This window comes from Clinocottus analis, unplaced genomic scaffold (assembly GCF_023055335.1).
Source record: "Clinocottus analis isolate CAN_PGR_092001 unplaced genomic scaffold, fCliAna1.0.p SCAF_19, whole genome shotgun sequence".
NCBI lineage: Eukaryota > Metazoa > Chordata > Actinopteri > Perciformes > Cottidae > Clinocottus > Clinocottus analis.
The window spans coordinates 10,993,522-11,017,506 of record NW_027175920.1 but is presented as its reverse complement, the minus strand read 5'-3'; the positions used below and the strand labels follow the sequence as shown (position 1 = coordinate 11,017,506).

Here is a 23,985-nt window from a genome sequence, read left to right as displayed (position 1 = left end):
CATGACGTCACTACGCAGCCGAACTAGACTAGTCGCAGCCATTTTACTCAGCGAAATAAACTTCAATCTCACAGCTAGGGGGTGAAAAAACAACACACCGAAGACAATTTCCGCTGACATCAATGGATACCTCGTTGTGAACCAGAGCTCGGACATATCTGGACTTCAAGTCTTTGCAATTCGGTAAGACGACAGTCTCCGGCGCGACGCGGTCCTGTTTTTAGCAGTTAGCCCGCGTGAGCCAAACCAAGCTAACCTAACTGGCGGAGCTGAGAGGAGGTTGTTGTTGAAGAATTGTTCGCGCAATGCAGACGAGACAGCAGACGAGGCTTCGTGAGTCGGCACGGGGGGAGCGTGGACAACAAGGGTTTGGCTGTCACAAATCTCTTTAGCCCCGAGGAAAGACGCCGTCGTCGCAATGGTAGCGATATTGTCACTCACCTGTCAGATTTAAAGTGACGTTAGCTTAGCAGACGTTAGCCTCTCGCGCACCCACCCACCTCCAGCACCGCGGGAACGATGGCTGGGCCATGTCGGTCAATAACAACTTTCCCTCCCGAGGGGGAAACGTGTTCAAGCTAGTTATCAAGTTACTATTCGCGTGTACTGTGTGTGTGTGTGCAGCGTGTTTCATTACAGACTTATCTGAAAGCCGGGAGGCTCTCTGACGCTGCGGCATTACTGGAGGAGTGTGTTGGCAGCCGCGTTACTACCCACCACGCGCGCGGTGGACCGAGGCTCCTCTGGCGCACATGACGTGATCTCTTATTGCCCTTCCCGATCGATTGAGGCGAGGTAGCGTGGCGCTGCAGCAAAGGCAGACGGGATGTGGTGGTCTCAGAGGGGGCCCTGTGCTGTCAAAGTCTGTCACTGAAAAAAACAAGTTTGAATAATTAGCGTCAACTTAAACCCTGCGCTTATGGTCGGATGCTGAGGTCGTTATCCCCCAGGCTGGCAGCAATGTGTGTCCCTGGGTGCGATATTAGTTTGCAGGAGGACCACTTCAGACTAGAGTTTCCACATCTCTCCCTTTGGCGAATTAAATTTCAACTAAACAAACATTTTGTGATACCCTATTTTTGACTAATCGTTTTTGAACGTTGCAATATCCGACTTTCCTTTTCTCCTCCCTTTGCAGTGGTTGTGGTAAATCGGATTGAGTTAATAGCACTGTCATGCTCGAGTTACTTTCCCTCATAAAAGCACTCCACCCGGGGCAGTTCATTTGGATTTGTTTATGTTCCTCAGAATCTACTTTACATTACCAAACTTGCATAACTCTTCATTGCAGGCTGCACTCGCTGTAGAAGTTTGGCCATGTAGCTTCTTTTCTTGGATGAGGCAGTCCCATGGGGTTTGGCTTCCACCCCTTGAACCTTTTGTTCTGTTTTTTAGTAGATATCTTTTCAGCCCAGTCCACAAAGACAGCCAGGAAGGAAACGACACCACACGTGTGTGTCTGTGGGAACAGAACAGAGCAGAACAATGATGACATCATTTATGTCTTATCACAGGGATAAAAGAGGACATTTTTGTTGGAACCAGACGTGGTCTATTTAAGGCCCAGAACACTGCAGACTCAAGCTGTAGTTTGGCATGGAGTAGTTCTCGTGCTTGTGTTTGTATGGTACATTTGTTTCGCATTTCTCACTTAATTACAGCATTAATGGCTTGTAGGGTTAGCTCATAATAGAAAGTTTATTAATCAAGGTCATATTTATTTGGCTGTCAAGACTTATTATTCTTTCTTTTCTTGGAAGATTCACAGTCAATGAGGACATAGAATATGTTGTTTTTAGAGAAAGGTCTTGCCTTTTAAGAAAGTAAGGCCTATTTGTATTTTACAAATGCGCTGTGTCAGGGTTTCATCAAATGTTCTTTTTTCCATAGACAATCGTCATTGGTATGTTTACATATTTTCTTTTTCACAGAAACTAGACCTCATGTAGTCTATGATTTATTAGCTCTTGAACCAAGGCTGCAGTTTTCAGTTATGTCATGCTGTCGTTCACAGGGCCTTTCCAAAAGCAGAATCAAATTGTACACACCATGTTAACCTAACATTAAACAAAACAGAGCACTGATTTCACTTTCGCTTCATGCTACATTCCTGAAGTCTTTGTTTCAAAATGAGACTTAAAATAATATTCTTATTTAAAGGGTCAGTGCGTTTTTATTTGGCAAAACAAGTAATCTATTGCACAGTACTTTTCTTCTCTGCAACATTCAGGAACGTCCTTCACAGACTCATAGGAAGGGTGCACACATAACGGCACGATGGCTCCCCAAATGTGAAGCTTGATTGCCCACCTGGTGGCTTCCTGTTAGTTTAGGAAGTGCTTAATTTCACTTGCAGCAGAATGTTCTCAGAGTAGAATGAACATTTTAAATGTCAGTTTCGTGGGAAGCCAAAATCGCGATCCCGATTAATGTTAGACTAATTGTGCAGCCCTAGGGCTTGTGGGTACTTTATTACGTGAAGGCTTCACAGGCAGGCCTTTTTGTTGGGAAGTTGACCCATTACATAGTCTGCAGAGACGGGGAAGTGTGTTTTTTTACTGAGATACATACTATCTATTCTATTGATTGGTCTCAAGATCATTTGCTGATTTGTTTTTATTGCTAAAACAGAATCGTGAAATATTATGAATAGTAGTACATTTTATTTGCATAGCACTTTAAAGAGTACTCAAAGGCACTTTTACATGGTAAAGAGAGAAACTAAAATACTGGTTAGACTTTGAGCATTGTTTTACATACTGAATCCACCACACCCACATGTGAGGTTATTTGTTTTTCTTTAATCCCTGTCAGCCTTAAGACATTCAGGTGGCGGTTCACACTGCAGTAGAAGGTCATAATGCCTTTCACCTGCTCTGCATATGTCTTAAGCCAAGCCATTTTATAGGGTTTTTGATACAGAAAGCATATACACACCCAGATACTGTCATTCTGCTATCTAAATGTTGACTGATCATCTAGTGCAGCAGGAAATACTGTGCAGATAAAACCCTGAAGCCCGTTTTTTGTTTTCAGTTGATCATTGAATCCACCCTGGTTAATGTGGCACGGTCCGATATTCTAGCATTCCAGTGAGCTCCACAATAAGCCTTGTTAATGAGGAAGAATACCTTCAAGCCACCATCGAACTGAAGTCTGGGTCATTGCAGTGTCAATAACAAAGTATTTTGAGCTATTCCAGTGAGCCCACAGGAATAGGAAGATGGCCTGGTTCGTCAGTGTATTGCCTCTTCTGGTTGAATGTGTAGCCGGCCCACTATTTGACCGATACTCCAACCTCCTCGCTCGTTGTTATACAGCGAGCGAGCGAGGAGGTAAATACTGATTGAAGATTAACTTTTGTTGTCTTTTGACAATCATTGTCTGTGTGGCGCTGTCACACCGTACCGGTGTTGTTTGGTTTCAAGAATAATAAAAGCAAAGGGGATCTTTTTTCTGTCTTCATGACATCTTGAGGCCAACCTGATCGCGGGTTGTTGACAACGCATTTAGCAAGAATGCAGACTATTTGCCGGCAGGAAAGGGATGGGTCTGTTCGTTTGTGGTTGCACAGTGTTGATCATTTGCCAGAGTGTGGGCCGCTGCAATGACCCAACACATCACCTGTGTCAGGTTTGGAATCTCAAATGACGGCAGAAAATGACCACACTGCCTCGCAGCAGAACAATATATTGTGCTGCGCTGACCTACGCAAACCCTCAACCCTCTACTGTTGAGCCCACATCTGACTCCAGTTGTGTGTTCACCGGTTTGTGGGTGTGTGTGTGTGTGTATGTACTACCCTTTGATGAAACACATGGTGCTTGTTGCCCTGTGCCATTAAAAGAGCAGTCGAGGGCAACAGGCACCGCCAACCATCTGGAACTGCTCTTTGATTCTGCTGGGCAAGCTCTGCTGTTTATCCCACAACGCCCTGTCAGCCGTGACAGTTGTTTGTTCCTTCTTTCTCTCCCTTTCCCCGTCACCCTCTCCCCCCACCTCTCTCTCCCTCGTTTCCCCCACCGAATATACATACAATATGTCGTGCTCTGACTATTGGAATTTGACTGACTTTATTGTCTTTCGTTCTCGCAAATTTAAATTATTTGACCATCAAAACCAAGGGTTCGACTGATGTGGGTTATTTGTTTTTGCATTTGGCATTCAGTAATGCATACTCTTTCGGTCAATATGTGATTTCCCTCCCGCCCTTCCAGATGCTATGTACTGGTGATAACACTGTATTTCTTCAGGAAATGTTCTAAAACAGCTTCTGGAAATCATAGCCCCGCCCCAAAAAAGAAGAAAAAAAACATTGCAATTTCTTCAAACAATATTTATAGTGTGGTCAGGGAAGAACCTTTCTAAACAAATACATATTGAAATACACATCAGATATGTAGTATAGTGCCAGTAAATTGACCCATCACTAAAACCCTAACGTATTTATTTCAAGCACATTTCCCAAAGAGTCTCGAAAGCTTCTGTGTGCGCAGTTTGTAATTACATTCTGGGAGTCTCTCCCTCACACTGCAGCGTGACGCTGCATTACGGTGCTTTAGTTATCCGTACCAAGAGCTTTCATTGTCTCTGCATTGGCGATCCACTTCCATTGTCATAGAGACCGCTGTAGGTTTTCCTAGCAACCTTGTGAACATCAATGCTCAGACCTTGATGCAGCCCTAAGTGGCGGCCAGTTTCATTCAGGCATCTTTTAATGGTACTCATCATCTGTTTTATTCTTCACTTATCCTCAAGCACAGCGGTGTCCGATTTGGCACTGTGTATTTTTATCTCACTATTTTCTTATTGATTTAAGTTGTTATCGCAACCGTTTCTTGTAGTTGGCCCTTCTGTTGTACTTTGTAAAATGCATTTTTTTTGTGTATTACAACTTTAGAAACAGAAAATGAAGATATTGCAGGACTGAACATGCATACAGAGGTAAAATCCTTTCTCTGTCCTACCAGGTTCAACTCGATGGCTTAGCGTGACTCTCGACAGCAACCGGCCCTCTTTCGTCTCTGCGGTCCTCTGCCCCTACAGGTAGGCGTCAACTCATCTACTGGAAGACTAATATTATTGATTCATCAACAACTGGTACACAAGCCTTCTTATAGTTGGGCCTCTCGCCCATATACAGTCAAGCATGCAAATACATTTGACCATGTTGTTTCGGAGGTTGTGATGCACTCTGGAATATATTTGTTTGTATTAATTCATCAACACTTTCTTTCTGTATTTGTTTACTTTTTTGCAAAAATCTTGGGTGAACCCAATATTGTCAAACTTCCCTTTTCAAAATCTGTAAATGTGACTGAAGCCGGGATCCGCTTATCCCATCACACCAAACATCAAAGTTGGTGACTTTATTTAGATCACAATAAAAATGGGGACGAGGCAGACTTGCATCATTTAACCTAGGATATTAGTTCTGCAAGAGGGGCCAGAAATCAGGTGCTATTTATCTTTCCATCGCAGTTTTTGTTCTACCTCCTTTGTTCAAGAAACTGAAGGGGAGGAAGATGGTTCTGCGGTGAAGATTGAAATCCAGTATCTGCAGAGTGGATACACTTCACTGTTTAATGACCTCTCCTAAAAGACAGCCTGGAAGAGATGACTCTTGACCAGAGTCCATGCATGCAGAGACTCTCAGTCTAAATGTGTTGGATTGGCCTAGAACAGTCAAAGTAAACGGCTCACAGCACAGGTTGCATCTTTTGATCGTTATCTGAAGGAAGTACATGCTACAGAGCCGGTCTCTGGTTGGTCACTGCAGATCCGTTGCTGCAGTTGAGTCACAGAGAACAACTGAGGTTGACCATAAAGGCCTGAGTAATCTCTGTAACCCAGTGTTTTACTGACACTTCATCATCATTAAGGTGCCAGAAAGTGGCTGCCGGTCAGAAGCCAAGTTTTTGGGAGGTTTTGCAGTGGTTGCCAGATTCAACTTCAAGTAGATGCCAAGTGAACTGTGTTTGACCCTCACATCAAGACTCGGTGTCTGATTGGTTGGTCTGAATTCACACTCCGGAAATGTTACAGGTGTTATAGCAGTTACTACAAAGTATACCAGAAAGTCCAGAAGACAGAGACGACGCGTCCATAACTGACTGAAATAATTCCTCCAGTTACAGTCGTCATGTAAAGTCCATCTGGGACAGTGTTTATATTTCTGTGTCTGGACAATGTCCCAAGAGTGCAAGAAGCAGTCAATAAAACTTCACAGGTGTGTAGTTAAGGTCAAAAAGAAGTTAGGCGTGGTCTGAGAAAGGAGCTAAGCAAAAGGGCTGTTGTCCCCTCCACTTTATGCTCCAGTCCCTAATTTGGAGTCACAAAACTTTGCCATTAAAATTTGAGTTTGACGATGTGTGTGTGGTCCGGGTTAAGGGCTCATGAAGAAGATGTGGGAGGAAGATGTGAAGGGCCGTCTCAACTTAACCCTCGTGGCCCTATTTGGAGTCACGTCTGCTGTAAACCATTACAAGATGGTCTCTAGTTATAACAAGTTTTTCAGAGTTTTATGTACTTTTTTGTGACGTGTGAAATGGTTCATGTATGGCACATCAATTATATATTTTAAAAAAATTAAAATAAAAGAAACATTATTTTCACATAGATATGATAAACTTTCCTTTGAGAAAGACCACGTTGAGTGTAAAGGGCGCAAATCAATAGTAAAAAAGAAGCTTCTGGCAAATTATGTTTCTTGCTCTGAGCAACATCACATTTGATTTTTTTTTTTCAAAGATTATTGTACAATCTTTCAAAGCATAACAAGAGATGATAAAACATGAGCTTTGGGACTTGTTGTGTTTGGACACATGACGTCAATCAGCATGCAGCCACCAGAATGGACAACACTCGGACGTGTAGAAAACAAATGTGTCTGAGTCCAGTTCGGTCCCAACTCGTAGTCTCCCTTGGCCTCTAATGTCTTTGGCACTTTGAGGACCTACAGGGAGAAATGAAAGCAGCCATAGGAACAAAGTGGTTCTCAGCCAAGAGCAACATCAGGGTGGTTAGTAAAGAGTGCTGAGGTCCTGTGGGTGCTGCTGAAGAGCGATAAATGGCATGCACGTCCAGACTGCGCAGTCCGTCGTCTGCTTAAAAGAGGCTGTGGGGAAGCCATGGATACTAAACTGTTTGTTTTGCTCCCCGAAATGTTTCCGTTCCCCCTGTTTGAAACCACCATGGCGACGTCATATTCCAGATTATGTCTGAACAGAGAGAACATTCATGGACAAACTGGCGTTGTTTCTCACTCGCAGCGGTTTGAGGCGATTATTCAGTGTAATGGCCAGCCCAGCTCGTTTAATGAATAATTTGGGCTGTGACTGAGCTCTTCCAGATGGCCCAAATGAAATGCCACCCTTCACATTTCACCAGTTGGGTGAAGTAGTCATACCAACAGGATGATGGTTATTATTATGAAATACTGTTGAGGAGCCCACGAAATATCCTTGAGTGTAGTCGTCCTGTCGAGTTCTTCAGTGAGATGAGCAAAGCAGTTACTGGACGACTCAAACGCTTTCTCCCTTGTTTCTTGTGTCCACACAGGTAGCAGCAAATCACAACCCGAGGGTCAGTGACCCATAACCCCACCCCCCGCTCCCTGTTGCTTGCCGCGCCCTCCAGAGGCAACATGGAGCTCCAGGCGTCTTACGGGCAGCTGGGAGCAGAGGGGGATTGCGAGATGTCGAGTCTGCTGTTGCCCAGTCCGCAAAGCGAGGCGGTTACCCACGAGATGGAGGAGCTGTCGCTGCAGCCTCTGCCTCCGCTCAATGAACGCAAAAACGGTGAGGAAATACTGCCGAACTAGCCGGTCATGGCATGCTAAGAATAAAGATGCATCAGGCAGGCCACCGTGGTGAAAGAGATTGCAAGTAAAAAAGATGACTCTGGGTCAAAATGAACAACTGTCTCTCATATATAACATTTATGCTCCTTTCCTGTGTTGCAACTCCTCCTCCTGCATGGTGGCAATTATGGCAGCCCCGTTCTATCCTTAAATACCCTCACATACCCTTAAATGGCCCACACACTGTTAAATGCATGTACACGTGCACACAGGCACGTACAGCATAAATCAACTGTTACAGTGAGTGAAACTTCCATCAGCTTTTTTCTTTTGTGCAGTGCGCAACATTATTTCAACAACAAATGATCTTCATCATGCGAGCCGGCCGGCATGTTGGCTTCTCATTAAACTCACAATGTTGGTGGTGTTCTGGCAGCCACAAGGGACTGACTCAGATACTAGTGGATGGATATGCGATTACCGAGCTTTAGGAGTGGGGTAAAGCCACCGCTGCCTTTGCCAGCTCCTAATCATGGCTTAGACGGTTTAGGGAGATCAGTTCAGTTCAGTGCAGCCACTGTGATATTGGTCACCATACTAATAATAAATAAAAAAAATCAAGCTTGTCAAGATACAGTCCCCAAAACGCAGAGTGTTACGCCGGAGCTGTGGATTATACACTTTTTGGATGGTTGTGGGATTTTGTGTATTCGTGCGCGGCGTCTGCTGCCGAGCAGAATGAAAGCGACTCCACGGTGGAACATTTCTGTGGAATGTCAACAGTAGCGGCTCCCGCTCATCATCTTGGCTTTTGTCATTTCCCTTCCTGTGAGAACGCACACATCATACTTTCCACCCCTCTGAGCCATCCCAAGCACTCCGCCAACCGCAGAGTACCCCTCTCACATATTGGTTTTAACATGCAGGTGTTAATCTGTCTAGCATGGTGACAGGTCTGAGTGTCTCAGACAACTTCAGTTGTGTACAGCAGGAGGCTGTAGTGAGAGAGGACACCTGCTCTGTCAGACCAGAACCTCGAGACTTGCGTTACGGGGTTTGTTGTGACAGGGAATAAGAGTCTGTCCACAAAGAGATTGCATGTTTTTGCTGTCATCGATAATAATATTGATTTCACATAATAGGCTAAGAGAATAAAGAAGTGCACCGCAGAAAAGATAGCAAAAAGTTTTGGACTAAAATGGGATCTTCAAATGATTACGAGTTACTTCCCCAAAGTAAGAGACCAACTTAAATCTGCAGCATTTCGAGAAGTTTATAAATAGCGAATGTTGTCTGTAATTAATTAAAGTTCTTTGTGGCGAGATTTTAAACGAGACACGTAGAATGAAATGTTAAATATCACAATTTTAAGCTTAGTTGCGGTTGCTTTTTCTGAGGTCAGCGTTCCTGACACATGATGTGTTCGAGGACCCTCTTAAAGATGAAAATCTGCCGATAATGACGGTAACGAGAGCATTCTGTCATATGCCATCAGCGCTCCAGAAATAAAGAGGAAAGACAAAAAAAAATAAAGACAAAAATGATGCAAAATCCATGGAAACTTCCAGCCACAGCATGTGCTGCTGTTGCCTCTGGTTTTCCGGTCTTCATGCTAAACTATGAAGGCTGGTCTCCGATTTGATTTAGTGTCCATCTTCCTATCTGACGATCAACAAGAAAACATATGACTGTATTTCCAAAAAATGTCAAAACTATTCCTTATGTCAATATACATGTCACTTTTGGTTCTTTTCATGCCGCTTGTTTTTTGTTTCCCACACATCATCAGCTATGTTTTGCCTCGTGTCTTTAGTTTAAGCGTTATATAAGACCCTCTAAATCTACCTCCCGATTAAATTACAGTTTACTTGTTAAATGTAGTTGAAACGGACACATTTCCATGCTAGCCTGTAATTCCTGCATTGACCCGCTGACTGCCTGCCTGTCTCACAGTGCGTCAACAGCTCCGTCATGTCATCCACCTCTCTGCTCCGTCTGCTTAGTTCACAGGTCAACATGTGCTTCTCAGGCTGAACAGTATTTCCCGTAGGAATGTAGGACAATGCCACTGACTGGAAGTCTATATATATCACCTTAAGCTAACATGCCTCCTCTGCAAGTCTTTCTCCAACTATTTACTGAGTGTAGCCAAGCTCCAAATCAGGCCTGCGTCGACTGGTATATCAACAATTTAAGGGATGATCGTTGGTTGTTTTTTTCTATGCCGATATTGAGACAATTTTAACACATTTTACGATCAAAATTAAAATAATCACTCGAATTGCCATCAATCAGCAATTTTATGTAACCACCATTGGTCGTTATGAGAAACGATCGCCCGACGCGTCTGAATTGTTGCAACAAACCCTACAAAATGTTTGTTCGACAGGAGCCAGAGTCTGACTCTTTCTGTAATTGTTTAACCTCAGCCCAAGTTGGAAAGAAACCTGCAGTGTGCCGTATATGCAAAAGGTTATGACATATTGATGCATGGCTGTTTTGCATAGCCACAAAGGTGACGCAATCTGTGGTCAGTTGCGGACCTTGGGAGAGTTGTACCACGTTTATGTTTATCACCAAAGAGATGAGGTAGATTACCAATGTGACAATGTTTCCTGTTGGACCAAGAGAGCTAGCATTCTCTGTAATTTTGACGCATCCCTTCCTGTGAATGGAGAAGTGTCTGTACTCAGTCAGTATTTAATTCGTGCAAATCTACAAGCCCTCCTCCCTAATATGACACATCCACATGTTTAGGCCCCGCTGACAAAGCAACACTAAAGCTAAACAACACTTGTGTTGCCACAAGTCCATCTTTTTAGTTGTTTTTGTCCTTAGTCAGTGCTGACTCAGACTCTTGACTGTTCCTCAAAATTTACAAGGAACCAGTGCGTGTTGGGATTGCGTACAGCCAGAAAACAAGGCATCCCAAGCTGGCTGAGGGAGAGAGGGAAGTAAGAGTAGGCTGGCAGGAGGGGGTTGTGGCCCTGCTGTAAAAAAAATGAAAGAAAATGTTGGGGAGGAGTGTAGGACGGGGCTAATGCTGCTTCTCTAATTCTTAGAAGCTGTGGATTCCTACCATTCGGCTGAACATGTTACACCGCGGCTGCGGGAGGATATGACTATGAGTTACATATTTTAGGCTTTAGTACAACCAAGGCTGTCACCGTGCGATCAAATGGCTTAATCACTCGGTTGTATTTTGGACTGCTCTTTAGGCCAGGACTCTCAGACTCAGACAATGGCCTATATGGAGGTAGAGACCCCCAGTGACCGCTGCACTAGGTTCAGAGCAGGTGAGCACTCCTCTTCTTTGTTCTCATGCTTATTCCTCAACTCGAGTAGGCATATGCTGTTGCAGGCTTGTCCAGGAGTTCATCAAAATGATCACTTACAATGTCCACCTTTTTGTTAACAGATGGAAATAAAGGGATGAAATAAAGGATAATGAACCCATACGTAGTGCCGGCTATCCGTCTGCTTCTTGTGCCGTTGTTTAGATGTTGTAGCAGTGGTCCAAGCGTAAACGTCATGTGAACTGTCATACCCTGGTGAACATATAGTATGCTTATGGGGAAACAGAATGAAACATTGCATTCTGAAACAGCTACTGAGGACTAGGTCACCCTCAGGAGTGAAGTTATGTAAAATCCCACAGGATAAGACTCCTTCAGGCTTTTATTGCTGGCACAGGAATAGCTGGTATAGTTTTGCCACACTACCTACCATGCACTTATGTTTGCAACCAATGTTTATAGAAATGGAGGTCGACTGGCAGGATAACTTACGTCCTGTATGCCAAATGTCGCCTATAGAATTATGTTATCATATATTGTCAACCTAATGACTAACAAACAGGACGTGAGTGATGTATTGGAGGTGGGGAGGTGTTATTATGTGGTTACCTTCTCAGCTTGATGTCATTTACTTCCCTGTTTTATTTTTTCCTTTTTATTTGTACATAATACCTCATCTGTTGTTTCTCTGTCTACTTCACTTGTTTTCTACTTGTATAACTTGTAGTATATTTACTTATATTGCAATCAAAATCAGTGTTTCTTCTTTTATAATATTTTATTTGTTTGCAGTCCTGCAGTTGAGGCTTCAGCAAAGGCGAACCCGGGAGCAGCTGGCGGACCAGGGCATCATGCCACGTGAGTATCTGCAGCACTGCCAGGTGTCACTCACTGAAAAGCTGATGTGGTGTGTGCAGATGTATGATAGCCAACCAGGATCCTGATGGCTGAGATAATAAACCCGTTTGCCCTTTTCCAGATCGTTTGTCTTTAAAAATTGTGCTCAGACTTGTGTATTTATGTATTGTGTTGCAGCTCTGAAGAGCCCGGCAGCTTTCCATGGGCAGATTCGCAGCTTGGAGAGAGCCAGGGTATGTTGGAAATAAAGTGCTAACTGCGGACTTGAGAAGCGGAGGAAATACTCTCCGGGGACTGTTGTGTGGAATGAACATTTAGACAATTAACTGACTGTCTGTCTTTCTCTTTAGACCGAAAATTTCCTCAAGCACAAGATCCGCAGTCGTCCAGAGAGAGCAGAGCTGGTCAGGATGCACATCCTGCAAGGTACTGTAAGGATCCTCTGGTTCTCAATACAAACAGTGCTGCACTGTATTGTCTAGTGTTCCATGTGGACTTTTTTATAAGCGTCGTAGAATTACAATTGGCACCAGACACGATACTATAAACAAACCAATATTTTTCTAGCCAGCACCGCAAACAAGAAATCTTCAAGCTGTCATTTTTTGCAGTGACATCATTTCTCTTCCTCAGAGACCGGAGCAGAACCCTCATTACAGGCCACTCAGATGAGACTGAAGAGGGCGCGGCTGGCTGACAACCTGAATGAGAAAATCGCCCAGAGACCCGGCCCCTTGGAGCTGGTGGAGAAAAACATCCTGCCTGTGGACTCCACCGTTAAACAGGCGATCATCGGTGAGGGGCAGATAAACGGTGATGATGAAACCATTAATGTTGCCATATTAGACAGCGAGTGCTTTTTAGAGCCTCGCTGGACACTATCAGGAAGAAGACGCCGTCATTTGGCTGTGCGTCACATTGTGCATTACTTGCACAGATACAAAAAAACTGAGTGATTGAGTGCTGGACTTTTTTTTTTGGTTGTCTGTCAGTAGGTGAGGTGAATTATCCGAAGGTGTTGGACGAAGACAGCTGTGATGCCCTGTCCCCGGAGCATCCAGCCAGCCAGGAGCCTCAGACCTGTGTCCCCTCTCCCGCGGAGAGCAAAGTGCCAGAGACGCCTTCTCCAGTGCCAGAGACGCCTTCTCTAGTCCCAACACCACCAACACCCAACACCCTGATGCAGGTCAGATACTGGACTAGTAAAACAAGTGTTTGTGTATGCCTGCCCTAATAGCCCCAGGTCTTCAAATATAAGTGTTTATTCGAAGTTTAGTGTTTGCTTTGCAGTTATTGGTGTCTTTTTTTTTTGTTCTGCATCCATAGATCTTCCCAGTTGCTACACAAGCAGCAACAGATTTTGTGAAAGTAAAATCTGCGATCGAACAGCCTGCCAGCCGCCCAGCGGTCACTCCTGCACAGCCGGTCACCACATCTGCTCCTGTAAAACCGGGCCCAACGCTGGTGAAAGTAAGAGCATTTATTTCCACCGCTAAATGTAATATTTGAACACTGCTGGACCATTGGTGATTTTTTTTCTTCTTCTTTTTTCTCCAACAACAGCAAAGTCAGCAGAAGTCACCCTCAGAGAAGAGCCGCAGTAAGAAGAGCAAAGAGCTTAAGTCCCGGGTGAAAAAGCTCAAGTACCACCAGTATGTTCCCCCAGACCAGAAGCTGGAGGCCAGTGAAGCACCCATGGACTCCTCTTACGCCCGACTGCTGCAGCAACAGCAGCTGTTCCTCCAGCTGCAGATCCTCAGCCAGCAACAGCAGCATTACAACTACCAGACCATATTACCGGCACCACTGAAGTACGTATATAAAACATTGGAACAAGCAATAGCAATGTGGTAATTGCATTGCGTTATTTGTGTTTTTGGCTTCGCTCCATAACTTGTATCTGAAAAACAAGTCAAGTACTGTTGTTTTTCAAAGACCCAGAGGGCCATTAGCTGGTTTCCAATAACAACTCTGTATCTAATCGTATTAATAACTACTAAGATGTTGCTTCCCCCGCTGCTGTTTTCATAAATGTCCCACAGCCGCGGCGTGACCAAGCTCACTTTTGAACTGCTGCACTGTGGTTTGGTTGACTGGCTTTCTTAGTGAGGCGCAGGGCACAGGATGGATGGTCTGTTCATACTGGGAACAGATTTCCTCTCTTTCTCTTTCCTGCCTATTTCTTTCTCTTCTGAGCTCTCCATTAATACTCCTTTGTCCACCATCCCTCTTTCCCCCACTTCCCCTCCCTCTTTTCTGTTTCTCAAGTACTGTGAATTATTTTGGGATACGATAATGACCTCATGTTTTTGTGTCTCATTCTCACTGAAGGCCTGTAACTGAGGGTCAGAGCGGCAGCGCTGGGAGCCTGCCAACCTCCATTATGGTGTCTTTGCCCACTGCACCTCCACCTCCCTCTATAACTCCGGCTCTGACTCGTCCAAACAATTCGCTCTCAAACCGCAAGCCAGGAGTCTTGCCTGCCAATCTGGAGGAGATGAAGGTATTTGAAAACCCACTGGTACTAGCAAACCCCTCGTCCTTGTAGCTTAAAATGTCAGACCCCAGCAGCTTTAAAATTAAAGTTATGATTGTAGCCTAAAGAAAGAAATTTAGCCAGAAATTGCCGTTTTCTTAGGCACACTCAAAATTTGAAATTGATAACTGAAAAACAATAAAAGCAGGAGAAGCAGCTGACCCCGCTCTGTCCAAAGTCTGCCTAACAGCACCTCTCAAGCTCGCACAGTCAACACACATTAATTGTACAGACATATATATTGTCTGTTTAATTTGTGCAAAAAGTCTAAAAGTTTTGGTTTTATTTTTCTATTTATCTTTGACTCTTGGTGATGGTTGCTCAACTGATGGATGGCAGATTTTTTCTTGTGTAAAATTTGAACTTAGCAAGGCTGTCTTTGTGGTAAACTAATCTGCATCAGCTGCATTACTCCTCCAGCACCAGTCCAAAATTGCTTATGTGATCATGTCTTTTGTCTAGGTGGCTGAACTAAAACTGGAGCTAAAGCTGCGTGGTCTGCCTGTGTCAGGAACAAAAACTGATCTGATAGAAAGACTGAAGCCTTTCCAGGACCACTGCACCTCAGCTCCTACCGCCAGTCCTGCCGCTGCCGTCACCACCCTCTCCTCCATGACCATGGACGTCACCACCACCACTGGCAGCCCTGCCATAGTCCTTCCAGTCCAGCAGGTGGCTTCAGAGAACATGAACCCGACACCACCCGTCTCACCCATTCCCACTGATCGCTCAACCCTCCAGCAGGATCTCAGCATGTCTGACGCTCTGTCTGAAATGATAAACTCTGGCTGGGCAGGTTCGCAGTCCTCACCTCTCGCGTCTTTTCAAGTCCCGGAGGAAAAGGACCGGCGGCTCCATGAAAAGGAGCAGCAGATCATGGAGTTGATGAAGAAGCTGGAGCAGGAGCAGAGGTTGGTGGAGGAGCTGAAGATGCAGCTGGAGGTGGAGAAGAGAGGCCAGGTTGGCTGCGCCGCTGACTCTGCCTCTCCAAAACTCAATTCTGTACCTGCCATCAGCCCTGTTCTTACTGCCCTCAGCTCAAATGTAGTAAAAATGGAGGGTACAGTCCTGTCAAACTGTTCATCCTCGCCTGGAACAATCCCCAACGCTGTGCTTGGCTCCCAGGCTCTCTCCCCCCTGCCAACTGTGGTCAAGTTGGAGGATGTGACTGTGTCTTCTGGCAAGCCTCTTCAGCTCCAAAGCCAAAACCAGATTATCACCAAGATCCAGCCCCAAATAATCAACAGCCCTCACCTCCTCTCCCAGTCACGGAGAAGTCCCAAACTCCAGACCCAGCCCCAACCTGCAGCCACGAGCCTGCAGCAGTTCTTCATCAGCCACACTGGCGGGGTGTCCCAGGTGCTGGGTCAGCCTCAGACCTTGTTGACCACCACAGGCCAAGCTGGGAGGATCCTCCTACCAGTCTCGCTGCCCAACAGTGCTACAGCAATCCAGCTGCCGAGCACCAATGTTAGCCTGCAGGTAAGGTTTCTGTTAGAATAGTGGTAGTTCCCTTGCTTGCTTTGGAGGCTTACTAATTATAAAACTGCATGTATAGACTCACAATTATGTTCTTACACCTTTTCCCTTCATCTCAGCCTGTTCTTCAGGCCACAGTCTCAAATCCAGGCCTGGTCCAGGCCTCAGTTCCTCAGCGGCAAACCACTAAGGAGACTGCACCCAACCAGCAGTTATCCAACCACAACCCACTGCTTCAGGTCAGTCCAAATTATAACCAGAGTATTTGAGCATTTCTGCTTACAAAAATAACTGAATAACTTCAATTCAATTGTCATAAATGTTCTAATTGTTTCTGCAGTATGACATGCAAGATATGAGTCATGCTATCTTTTACCTCTATTGTGTAGTGTCAGGTGTAATGTTTACTGTCAACAGCTTGTGTATTAGTCCTGATCACAATGTGTTTACTTTTAGATTTAGCTTGTTTTAACATTTTAACAGAAGCAGCCGTCTGTGAGCGCTAAGGATGGAACAATATAGGATTGTATTGCAGATTGTGTTAAATAAACACTGAATTGATTGTGCTGAGTTTCCATCATCAGGATAATTGTAAAATATTCTCAAAAGTGACTTGAAAAAGCTGTCAAACAAACCATCGTGACTGAAAAGTGGATAATAGAGACCATTAAAAATAAACACAGGGAATTATCTTTTAAGAAGGAACACTGTCACATTGTTGCTATTTTTAAATTAATTCTTGATGTATGATGTGACGACCCCTCCCTTCTACTAGAGGTCTGTGTCCTTATGAGCTACGATTACCTTATTTAAGAATATTTCATTGTTTTTCACAAAGAAAAATGACGTTCACTAAAGAAAGATGTCTTATTTGTGATCCACAACATGTAATGTAAAGTGATTCCAATATGTTTTACAACATTTTCATCCAGTTTCAAGAATATCTTAATGGTTATTTGCATAATAGTGTGATTTTAAAAATGATTTTAGCCGCAATAATTCTGCCTTCACACTTTCATATCATCTCACGCCCAGTGAAAGCGACGGAGGTGCATGTCCCTCATCCCATTTGCTGTAACTCCAGTTCCTTCCACTGATCCGTCTGAATCTCCCCTGTGTCTTGACAGACTCTGACTATGTGCAATAATACGACCGCTTTGGAGAACCAGACTCGGCCTGAGATGAATCCACAGTGTTTCCTGAGAAGTACGCCGGAGAACAGAGTCTCTCCCCGAGCTTCACCCAACCATGGCATCTCCAACGGACCTCTCAACAAGGTATCAGTGCTGAGTGACCCCAGAGGGCGTTACACCATCATGCTGACTGGTTAATGTTAACTTTCCCAACTTGACGGTTCTTAATTCTGCCCATATTTTCTCCGTCTCTCTCCCTTATCCTTCAGTCTCCTTCTCCTCAGCCCACCTTCATCCTTCAACCCACCTCCCTTGTTGCTCAGCCTCCCAAGACAAGAGAGCCCCCCCGCTATGAGGAGGCTATCAAGCAGAGCCGCAACCTGCACGTCAACAACGTTTCACAGGTCAGATGCGCATCAGTCAGTCAAAGCATAGACTACAAACTATTTTCCATTTTGCTTTTGATAAGCAGCCTTCAGTCGCTTCACCTTGTTGTCCGTCTTTTCAGGTTCCCACAGCAACCAGCCAGCAAATGGATGACTTGTTCGACATCCTCATAGAGAGTGGAGGTAAAGACACACACACCGTGGGACTCGGAAACATTACCTCCTTTGAGTGCAGAGGCACTGCCAAAATCTACAAACACAAAATTTAAATCCGCTAACTGTTATGGATAACATGTGAAATAGTAAATAAGAATAAAGAGTTGACAGTAAGCTGACAACATATGCAAACAAATACATGAAAAACATTATTGTTCACTTTGATATCATACACAGTATTAGTATCAAGTTCACTTAATTTCTGCTTCAATTAATTTCGTGGAACGTGAAGGTTATGATGTCCACTAAGGGGTTTATGAGCTGCTAACACTAAAAAGGTTTTCACTAAAAGTTGTATTGTCCAACTGAAGAAAAGATTATTTTTTTTAAAGTCTCAGTGTCAGTACCGGTTTTAATCCTTCGGCGGTTGAACACTTATAATAATCCATGTTTTTTTCTCCAGAAATCACTCCATTCATCCAGCAGGACCCTCATGTGTCTCACAATAAGACCCTCCCGGTCACAGCACACATCTCGACCCTGCCGGTCAGCACCGCTCTCTCCAGACCGCCTCCACAGATCCAGTTGGCCCCTCCTCCCACCTTGAGCCTCATCGGCCCCGGCCTGTCCAGCCTCTCCTCGCTGGCCACAGACAATCAGCTGGAGGCCTTTCTGGAGGGCACCCTGGCTGACGCGGCGCCAGCGTCAGACCCGCGCACACGGGGCCTGATGGAGGAGCTGCAGGCCCAGCTGATGGAACAGCAGCCCTACTCGCCCATGGACACATCCGACTTGTCCTTCTGCGATTCTTCCTCGCCCTCGTCGCTCAACATGGGCCTGTCTGACCCAGGCCTGGACAATATGGAGTGGCTGGACCTCACCATGCCACCGGGTCCTGCTGGGGCACTCACACCTCTGGGAATCCCAACAGACTTCCTGGATACACAAGACCTGCACCTGCACTGGGATTGACGGACGGATAGATGGATGGATGAAGGAAGAGAACAGGAAATGGATCGACAGCCTTGCAGAGGTTGAGTTTCTACATTTTCAATAAGGAGAAAACATGGCATTTTGTGCCAAACCACTCTCATTGGTACATCCACACCATCTGTAATATTCCCACTTTACTACAGTGAAAAGACGACAGTGCACTGATTCAAGTTGAACTACAAGCAGGAGTTTGCACAGCGTTAAAAGACGGCCTCATACGGCTGAACAGCCAAAATAGCATCACCACTAAGGCAAGAGCGCCGATCATATCAGTGGTGAAGGGATTTAAAAACGACTTTTACAGTGGCTGAAGTCATGATCACTTAAAGAGATAAGAGATGGAGCCAGGTTGATTCTAATAGCATGGACTGTTTGTAAATACGCTTTAAACCACACTAAAACGACTTCACTTGAATGAAGAATGACATTGATGGCTGATAGCATCGACTGGTGGTCTTTCAGTGTGAACACTGCATCTATTTTACCGTGTAAGCACAGTAGCGGAATGTAAAAGGGTAAAGTGGAGCACAGTCTAAGTTATAAACGCTGGTCATTACAACACAATAAATGACAGCTCACAGGCTGCAGATGTAATCTAGACTTCATATTCACAAAACAATACATAGACCTGGGACGTCAGCTACTGACCACTCCACCAGGATGCTCGGACTGAACTAGTCTGAGGTGCTGGACGGTCCAGTCTGTTTGGTCCCTTTAAAGGAAGCTGCATGTGCTCAGTCAGTCACTGCAATGATTTAAAGGAATTTCTAACTGAGAGGAGGTCAAGCCTCAGTTCACTGGTCCAGTCAACCACATACTGTACATTACATGTATGCTGACTGATCTGATATGTTCTATCAGACGCGACTGTTTTCTTCTGACCTTTCATGACCCCGCAGTTAGGCTGACGAACCAATGGCTGTAAAGAACAAAGACTTCACTTCGGTCGGATGGCGAGAGGAGGAAGCTCCTCCGTCCACGTGAGAGCTATGCACTTGAGAGGCGGAGAGACCTGGCGATGCGCCTCACCTCAGAACAAAGGGAATGCGAACTTTGCATATCCAAGGGGATCAATACTATGAAGGGATCAATATGATTGTGATCGACTTCAAGATCATGTGGCCAATTGCTCCAGAGATACTGCAGTTGTCCAAGTATCTTACTTTGAATGTAATTTTAGAAAAACAAATGGGACTTTAATCGCAAAGTTGGCAGCTTATCTTTTTTCTTCTGATGGTAAACTGACAAAAAACGGTTGTGTGTGTGTGTGTGCGTGCGCGCGTGTGTGTGTCATTAAGTGACCAACCATCATTTGAATGAATCAGAATACTCTTCAGTAGGGCTGCACTAAACGGTTTCAAGTTTAGTTCATAATTTCGACGTTCAGCTGTATTTCTACACAGCTGCAGACACAGATTAGGCTGCGCTAACATTAGTATTTTGGTCCGCTATGTGTAGAATTAGATTCCACTGGTGGCTGCATAGGATTGTTTCCAGCTGGTATGATCCAGACAGCATTAAGTCAGAAAATCATTGTAGATGCTTTAATATAAACAAACCAAAACCCTGATCAATCCTCTAAGACTTGGTAGAACATCTTGTTCTATGTACATTGACTATCTATGATCTATCTTATTCCAATATGAGCCTTTCATTTCAGTTTTCATCCCGTTTCACATAATAACAAGCTGTGAGCTTCGGCGATATTGTCTTCCCTTCAGCCGGTTTGGTGGCCTGGGACCTGTCTCTCTTTCTCTCTACTCCATAAACAAAGACGTTAGACTTTCTGTCCGACACGAGCGGGTAAAAACAAGACTCTGTCGGTGACGTTGCTTCATGAGCTCTAGCATGCTGCCGTTAACATGAGTTGTACACGTGTTGTTGTTGTCCAGTCAGGGAGCCACTGAGCGTGGAGGTGTTTCTCTGGTAGTATTTAGCCTTTCCATCTTTGGACAGAGACTTCCACTGTGGAAAGAGGACAACATCAATGAGATCGGGCTCCCGCCGCACAACCGCTAATCTTCATTTCGGCCACATAATTCGGCCTCTGCTCTTTACTGAACAGCAGATAGGCGTTCATCACGGTGCCGCTTCACACGCTTTCTCTCTCTGTGGGAAAACAGAACAAAAACAGAAGCATTTTAGGAAGCAACACTAAAGTGAATAGAGTTATACATTACATGGGCACAATGCATCCTTTCTGTGCTGTTGTTCATTGGAAATAAGACAGATTATAAAAATGTTCATGCAAAGATGAATGTAATGACATAAATAAGACGTTGAGCCATTCAAAACCATTTCCACTGTGGTCTAAAACACTTTACCTGTATTAATGGGGCTGTGTGGCAGTAATCTTACAGCACCTTAAACTCACATTTATATGACCACAATGTTCTTTTTTTAGTATTGATAAGACGACAGACATTTAAAGCTTCATTCCAAAACCTCGAAGACATTCAGTCCAGTCCGATTCAGAAGAGGAAATACTCTCTCGTGGTGCATCAGTTCGTGTAGCCTGCAGCCGAACGTCCTGACCAAGTGTGAGAGAAGCAAGCACGCATGTTGTGAGTCTGAGTGTGTTTGTGTGTGTGTTGATTTGTCTTCCCGTCTTTTGCATGTGCACCTGTGACTCTGTGTGCATGATTGTATTCGTGTGACATCACGGGCCGCCTCGAGCTCTTTCCCATCCGCCGCCCACAAGTTGTCTGAAGAAATGTAACTAATATCTATGAGATCAAATCACTCGGTCGACATTATTCAAAGCTAAACTCTTGGAAAAGGCTCCTGATGACTGTTTCCTGTTCTTATCCGTGTTGGCGACGAGGCGAGATACACAGTGAAGAGGGCTAAGCTACTTTTAAAGCCGTCACGCATTCGAGATCACCCTTTTTAACAGATTGCTTCGTATCCCACTAGTTTCTTTTCAAACCTAAACCTTGAGTTCCTGCTTTAGTGTCTCAGTTAAGGATATATATTATATATATTTGGGTTAGATGCAGTCTCACTGTACAGCACTTTGAAATAAGGTAGATTTTTTTAATTCTTTGTCTTTTCTTTCATTCAGTCATGTCCAGTGAAATCACATTTTTAACTTAAATTACGTCCACGGAGACTAGAGGGCGCTGCCTCTCTTCTGCTGTGGCACATTTTCAGGGGCATTTCTAGCACGAAAACATTTAAATGAGGCTTTTTTTCTTGCATTTTAAATCCTTTTTATTATTTTTTTTACAACTGTGTAATTGTGACTTGCTGCTCATCAGCAATAATCCGGTGGGTGACAGAGCAAACTGATGCAGGGCCCTCCGTGTAAACACTGTCTTGTCAAAGAACTGTGGTGCTCTTCCTGCTGCAGTTACACATCAGATCTGATGGACGTGCCCAAAGTCCAACCAACATGGGACCATTGAAGGAGTTACGGCTCCTGGACTTTGTTGTGTTTTAGTTTTATTTTCTCCTACGAAGAAACCGGTCTGAGACGACCTGGTCCTGGTTCAGCCCTGGTTGGTGCACTTTGGACCCTGAGGATAACAATCACTATTTTATTCCTGTGTTTCCTATGAGAGATGATTTTATTCACTGAGTCAGCTTTAAGGTTGACAAATTTGACATTTTGTTGCCAAAAAGGCAGTGAGACATATTATCACATGTTGTTTTTGTATTTTTTTTTTTGCTGGGTAAACATTTTAAAGGAGGAAAACAAACTAAAAACATCTTGATTTCATGCCCATGTAAACAAATCTGATTCCATGTTATTTTCCATATCAGACAAGCTCAATTGTCTTGGCTGCAGTAAGAGTGTGTGTGTGTGTGTGTGTGTGTGTGTGTGTGTGTGTGTGTGTGTGTGTGTGTGTGTGTGTGTGTGTGTGTGTGTGTGTGTGTGTGTGTGTGTGTGTGTGTGTGTGTGTGTGTGTGTGTGTGTGTGTGTGTGTGTGTGTGTGTGTCGCTCCATGTGACACCACTTACAGCTGTTGGCCGGACCGGGACAGTTTCAAGCAACACTGTTCCCTCGATACACACCATCATGTCTGATGGTGCAAAAACCTCTACACTGACCTTCACCCTTCAAGGTCAGCGCCTGACCTCAGTCATCTTGAGGGAGTTTCACACCTTGTGGGTTTCCCTCCAGACGCTCCATGTACTGTTCTGTGTGATCCTGCCTTGATTTGTATTAATCATAGAACCCACGTTCAAAAGCACTTCATAACCGCGTGGTTTGTTTGAATAACCTTCTAAAGTTGAGGTGTGCGGAGGCCCGGTCCATCTGAAGAACCCCCGAGGGTCCTGTCGGCTTCTCCACCTTCATAGTTGGAGTCAGCGGGTGTTGGCTCGGACTCGTCCCAATTCAGCGGCGACGTGTATCGCCGCGTAGACGCACAACGTAAAGAGCAGGCAAGACGTTTCATTTCAGTCGATGTATTTGGGGAACGTTTCCATCCTCCATTGTAGCAGAGTCGCCTCTCGACCTCCACCACCCCATGCTATGCCTCTTGTTGTTTGTATGCCATATGTTTTGCACATTGTGTACATATTTATATAGATGTAATGCATATTTTTCTACATGTGTAACATCCACGGGGTCTCTATAATGTAAATACTCAAAAAGATGTATATAAGTACTGTATGCCTTTCTGTGTCAATAAAGTTGGTGTACTGTGAACACCTCTACAGAAGTCCATTACAGAATAACACACCTTTGTTATCAGAATACCACAAACTTAAAATATGTACAGCAGTTGGCATTGTACAGGCACTACATTTGAATGTTGTTGTTGCTGACCGTGTATGTAAATCCCACTTGACGCTTTACAGACTCACATTTGCATATGTTGAATATTACCATTTCCCTCCTGAGATAACAGATAGTCCCAGATATGTTACTTGAATACCTAGAAAAGCTTTCATAAAGGCCACGAGACTGTTGACAGAAAAGCCAGAAAGATGCATCCTAATATCAGCGGGAAAAGGCTTTAATCCTTTCAAATTGAGTTCTTCGTATCTGACAAAGCGAGCTATTGTTATTTAGGGCCTGTTAAGATATTCTGGTTGGTCCACTGCGCATGTCTCTCCCTGTGTGAGCTTACGGTTGACGTCCTTAAAGATAAAGGTCCTAAAGGGGGATCAATTGGCAGAAATGTCCAATAATATTTAAGAAATGGCTCGTGGGAGAAGTTTCAGTTTGATCCTACACACGAGACCTTTTAGGTTCTCGGAGCCTTCTTGCAGATCGTACCAGTCGACTCCGGGAACATCGCCAAGATCAGCTGTGGAGTCCAGGACTCGAGGCCGAGTCCCAGACAGCTCCGAGGCCGCGAGGGAGCCGTCACTGGAGTATCGGAGCCGTGGATCG

At 44.5% G+C, this 23,985-nt stretch overlaps 1 protein-coding gene across 11 annotated transcripts; it reads left to right on the top strand.

Moving 5' to 3' along the window:
* The first annotated feature begins 47 nt into the window (after nucleotides 1-47).
* On the top strand, nucleotides 48-23,295 carry mrtfba (myocardin related transcription factor Ba). 11 transcript variants are annotated; one of them, XR_011077825.1, is made up of 19 exons: nucleotides 48-183; nucleotides 4,971-5,046; nucleotides 7,561-7,799; nucleotides 11,020-11,097; nucleotides 11,890-11,955; nucleotides 12,133-12,188; nucleotides 12,306-12,381; nucleotides 12,589-12,768; nucleotides 12,948-13,141; nucleotides 13,282-13,425; nucleotides 13,519-13,766; nucleotides 14,287-14,458; nucleotides 14,954-15,973; nucleotides 16,090-16,209; nucleotides 17,098-17,247; nucleotides 17,373-17,507; nucleotides 17,612-17,672; nucleotides 18,109-18,678; nucleotides 22,604-23,295. XR_011077825.1 is itself a non-coding variant. In XM_068582707.1 (18 exons), the coding sequence occupies exons 3-18, from the start codon at nucleotides 7,646-7,648 to the stop codon at nucleotides 18,615-18,617; spliced, it is 3,342 nt and encodes a 1,113-aa protein (XP_068438808.1). In that variant the 5' UTR covers nucleotides 48-183; nucleotides 4,971-5,046; nucleotides 7,561-7,645; the 3' UTR covers nucleotides 18,618-23,295. The 11 variants fall into 11 exon arrangements, 10 of the variants coding, with proteins under 10 accessions (XP_068438808.1, XP_068438807.1, XP_068438805.1 ...); XM_068582707.1 differs by having other exon boundaries at nucleotides 12,589-12,750; nucleotides 12,951-13,141; nucleotides 18,109-23,295; XM_068582706.1 differs by having other exon boundaries at nucleotides 12,589-12,750; nucleotides 18,109-23,295.
* The last annotated feature ends 690 nt before the right edge of the window (nucleotides 23,296-23,985 follow it).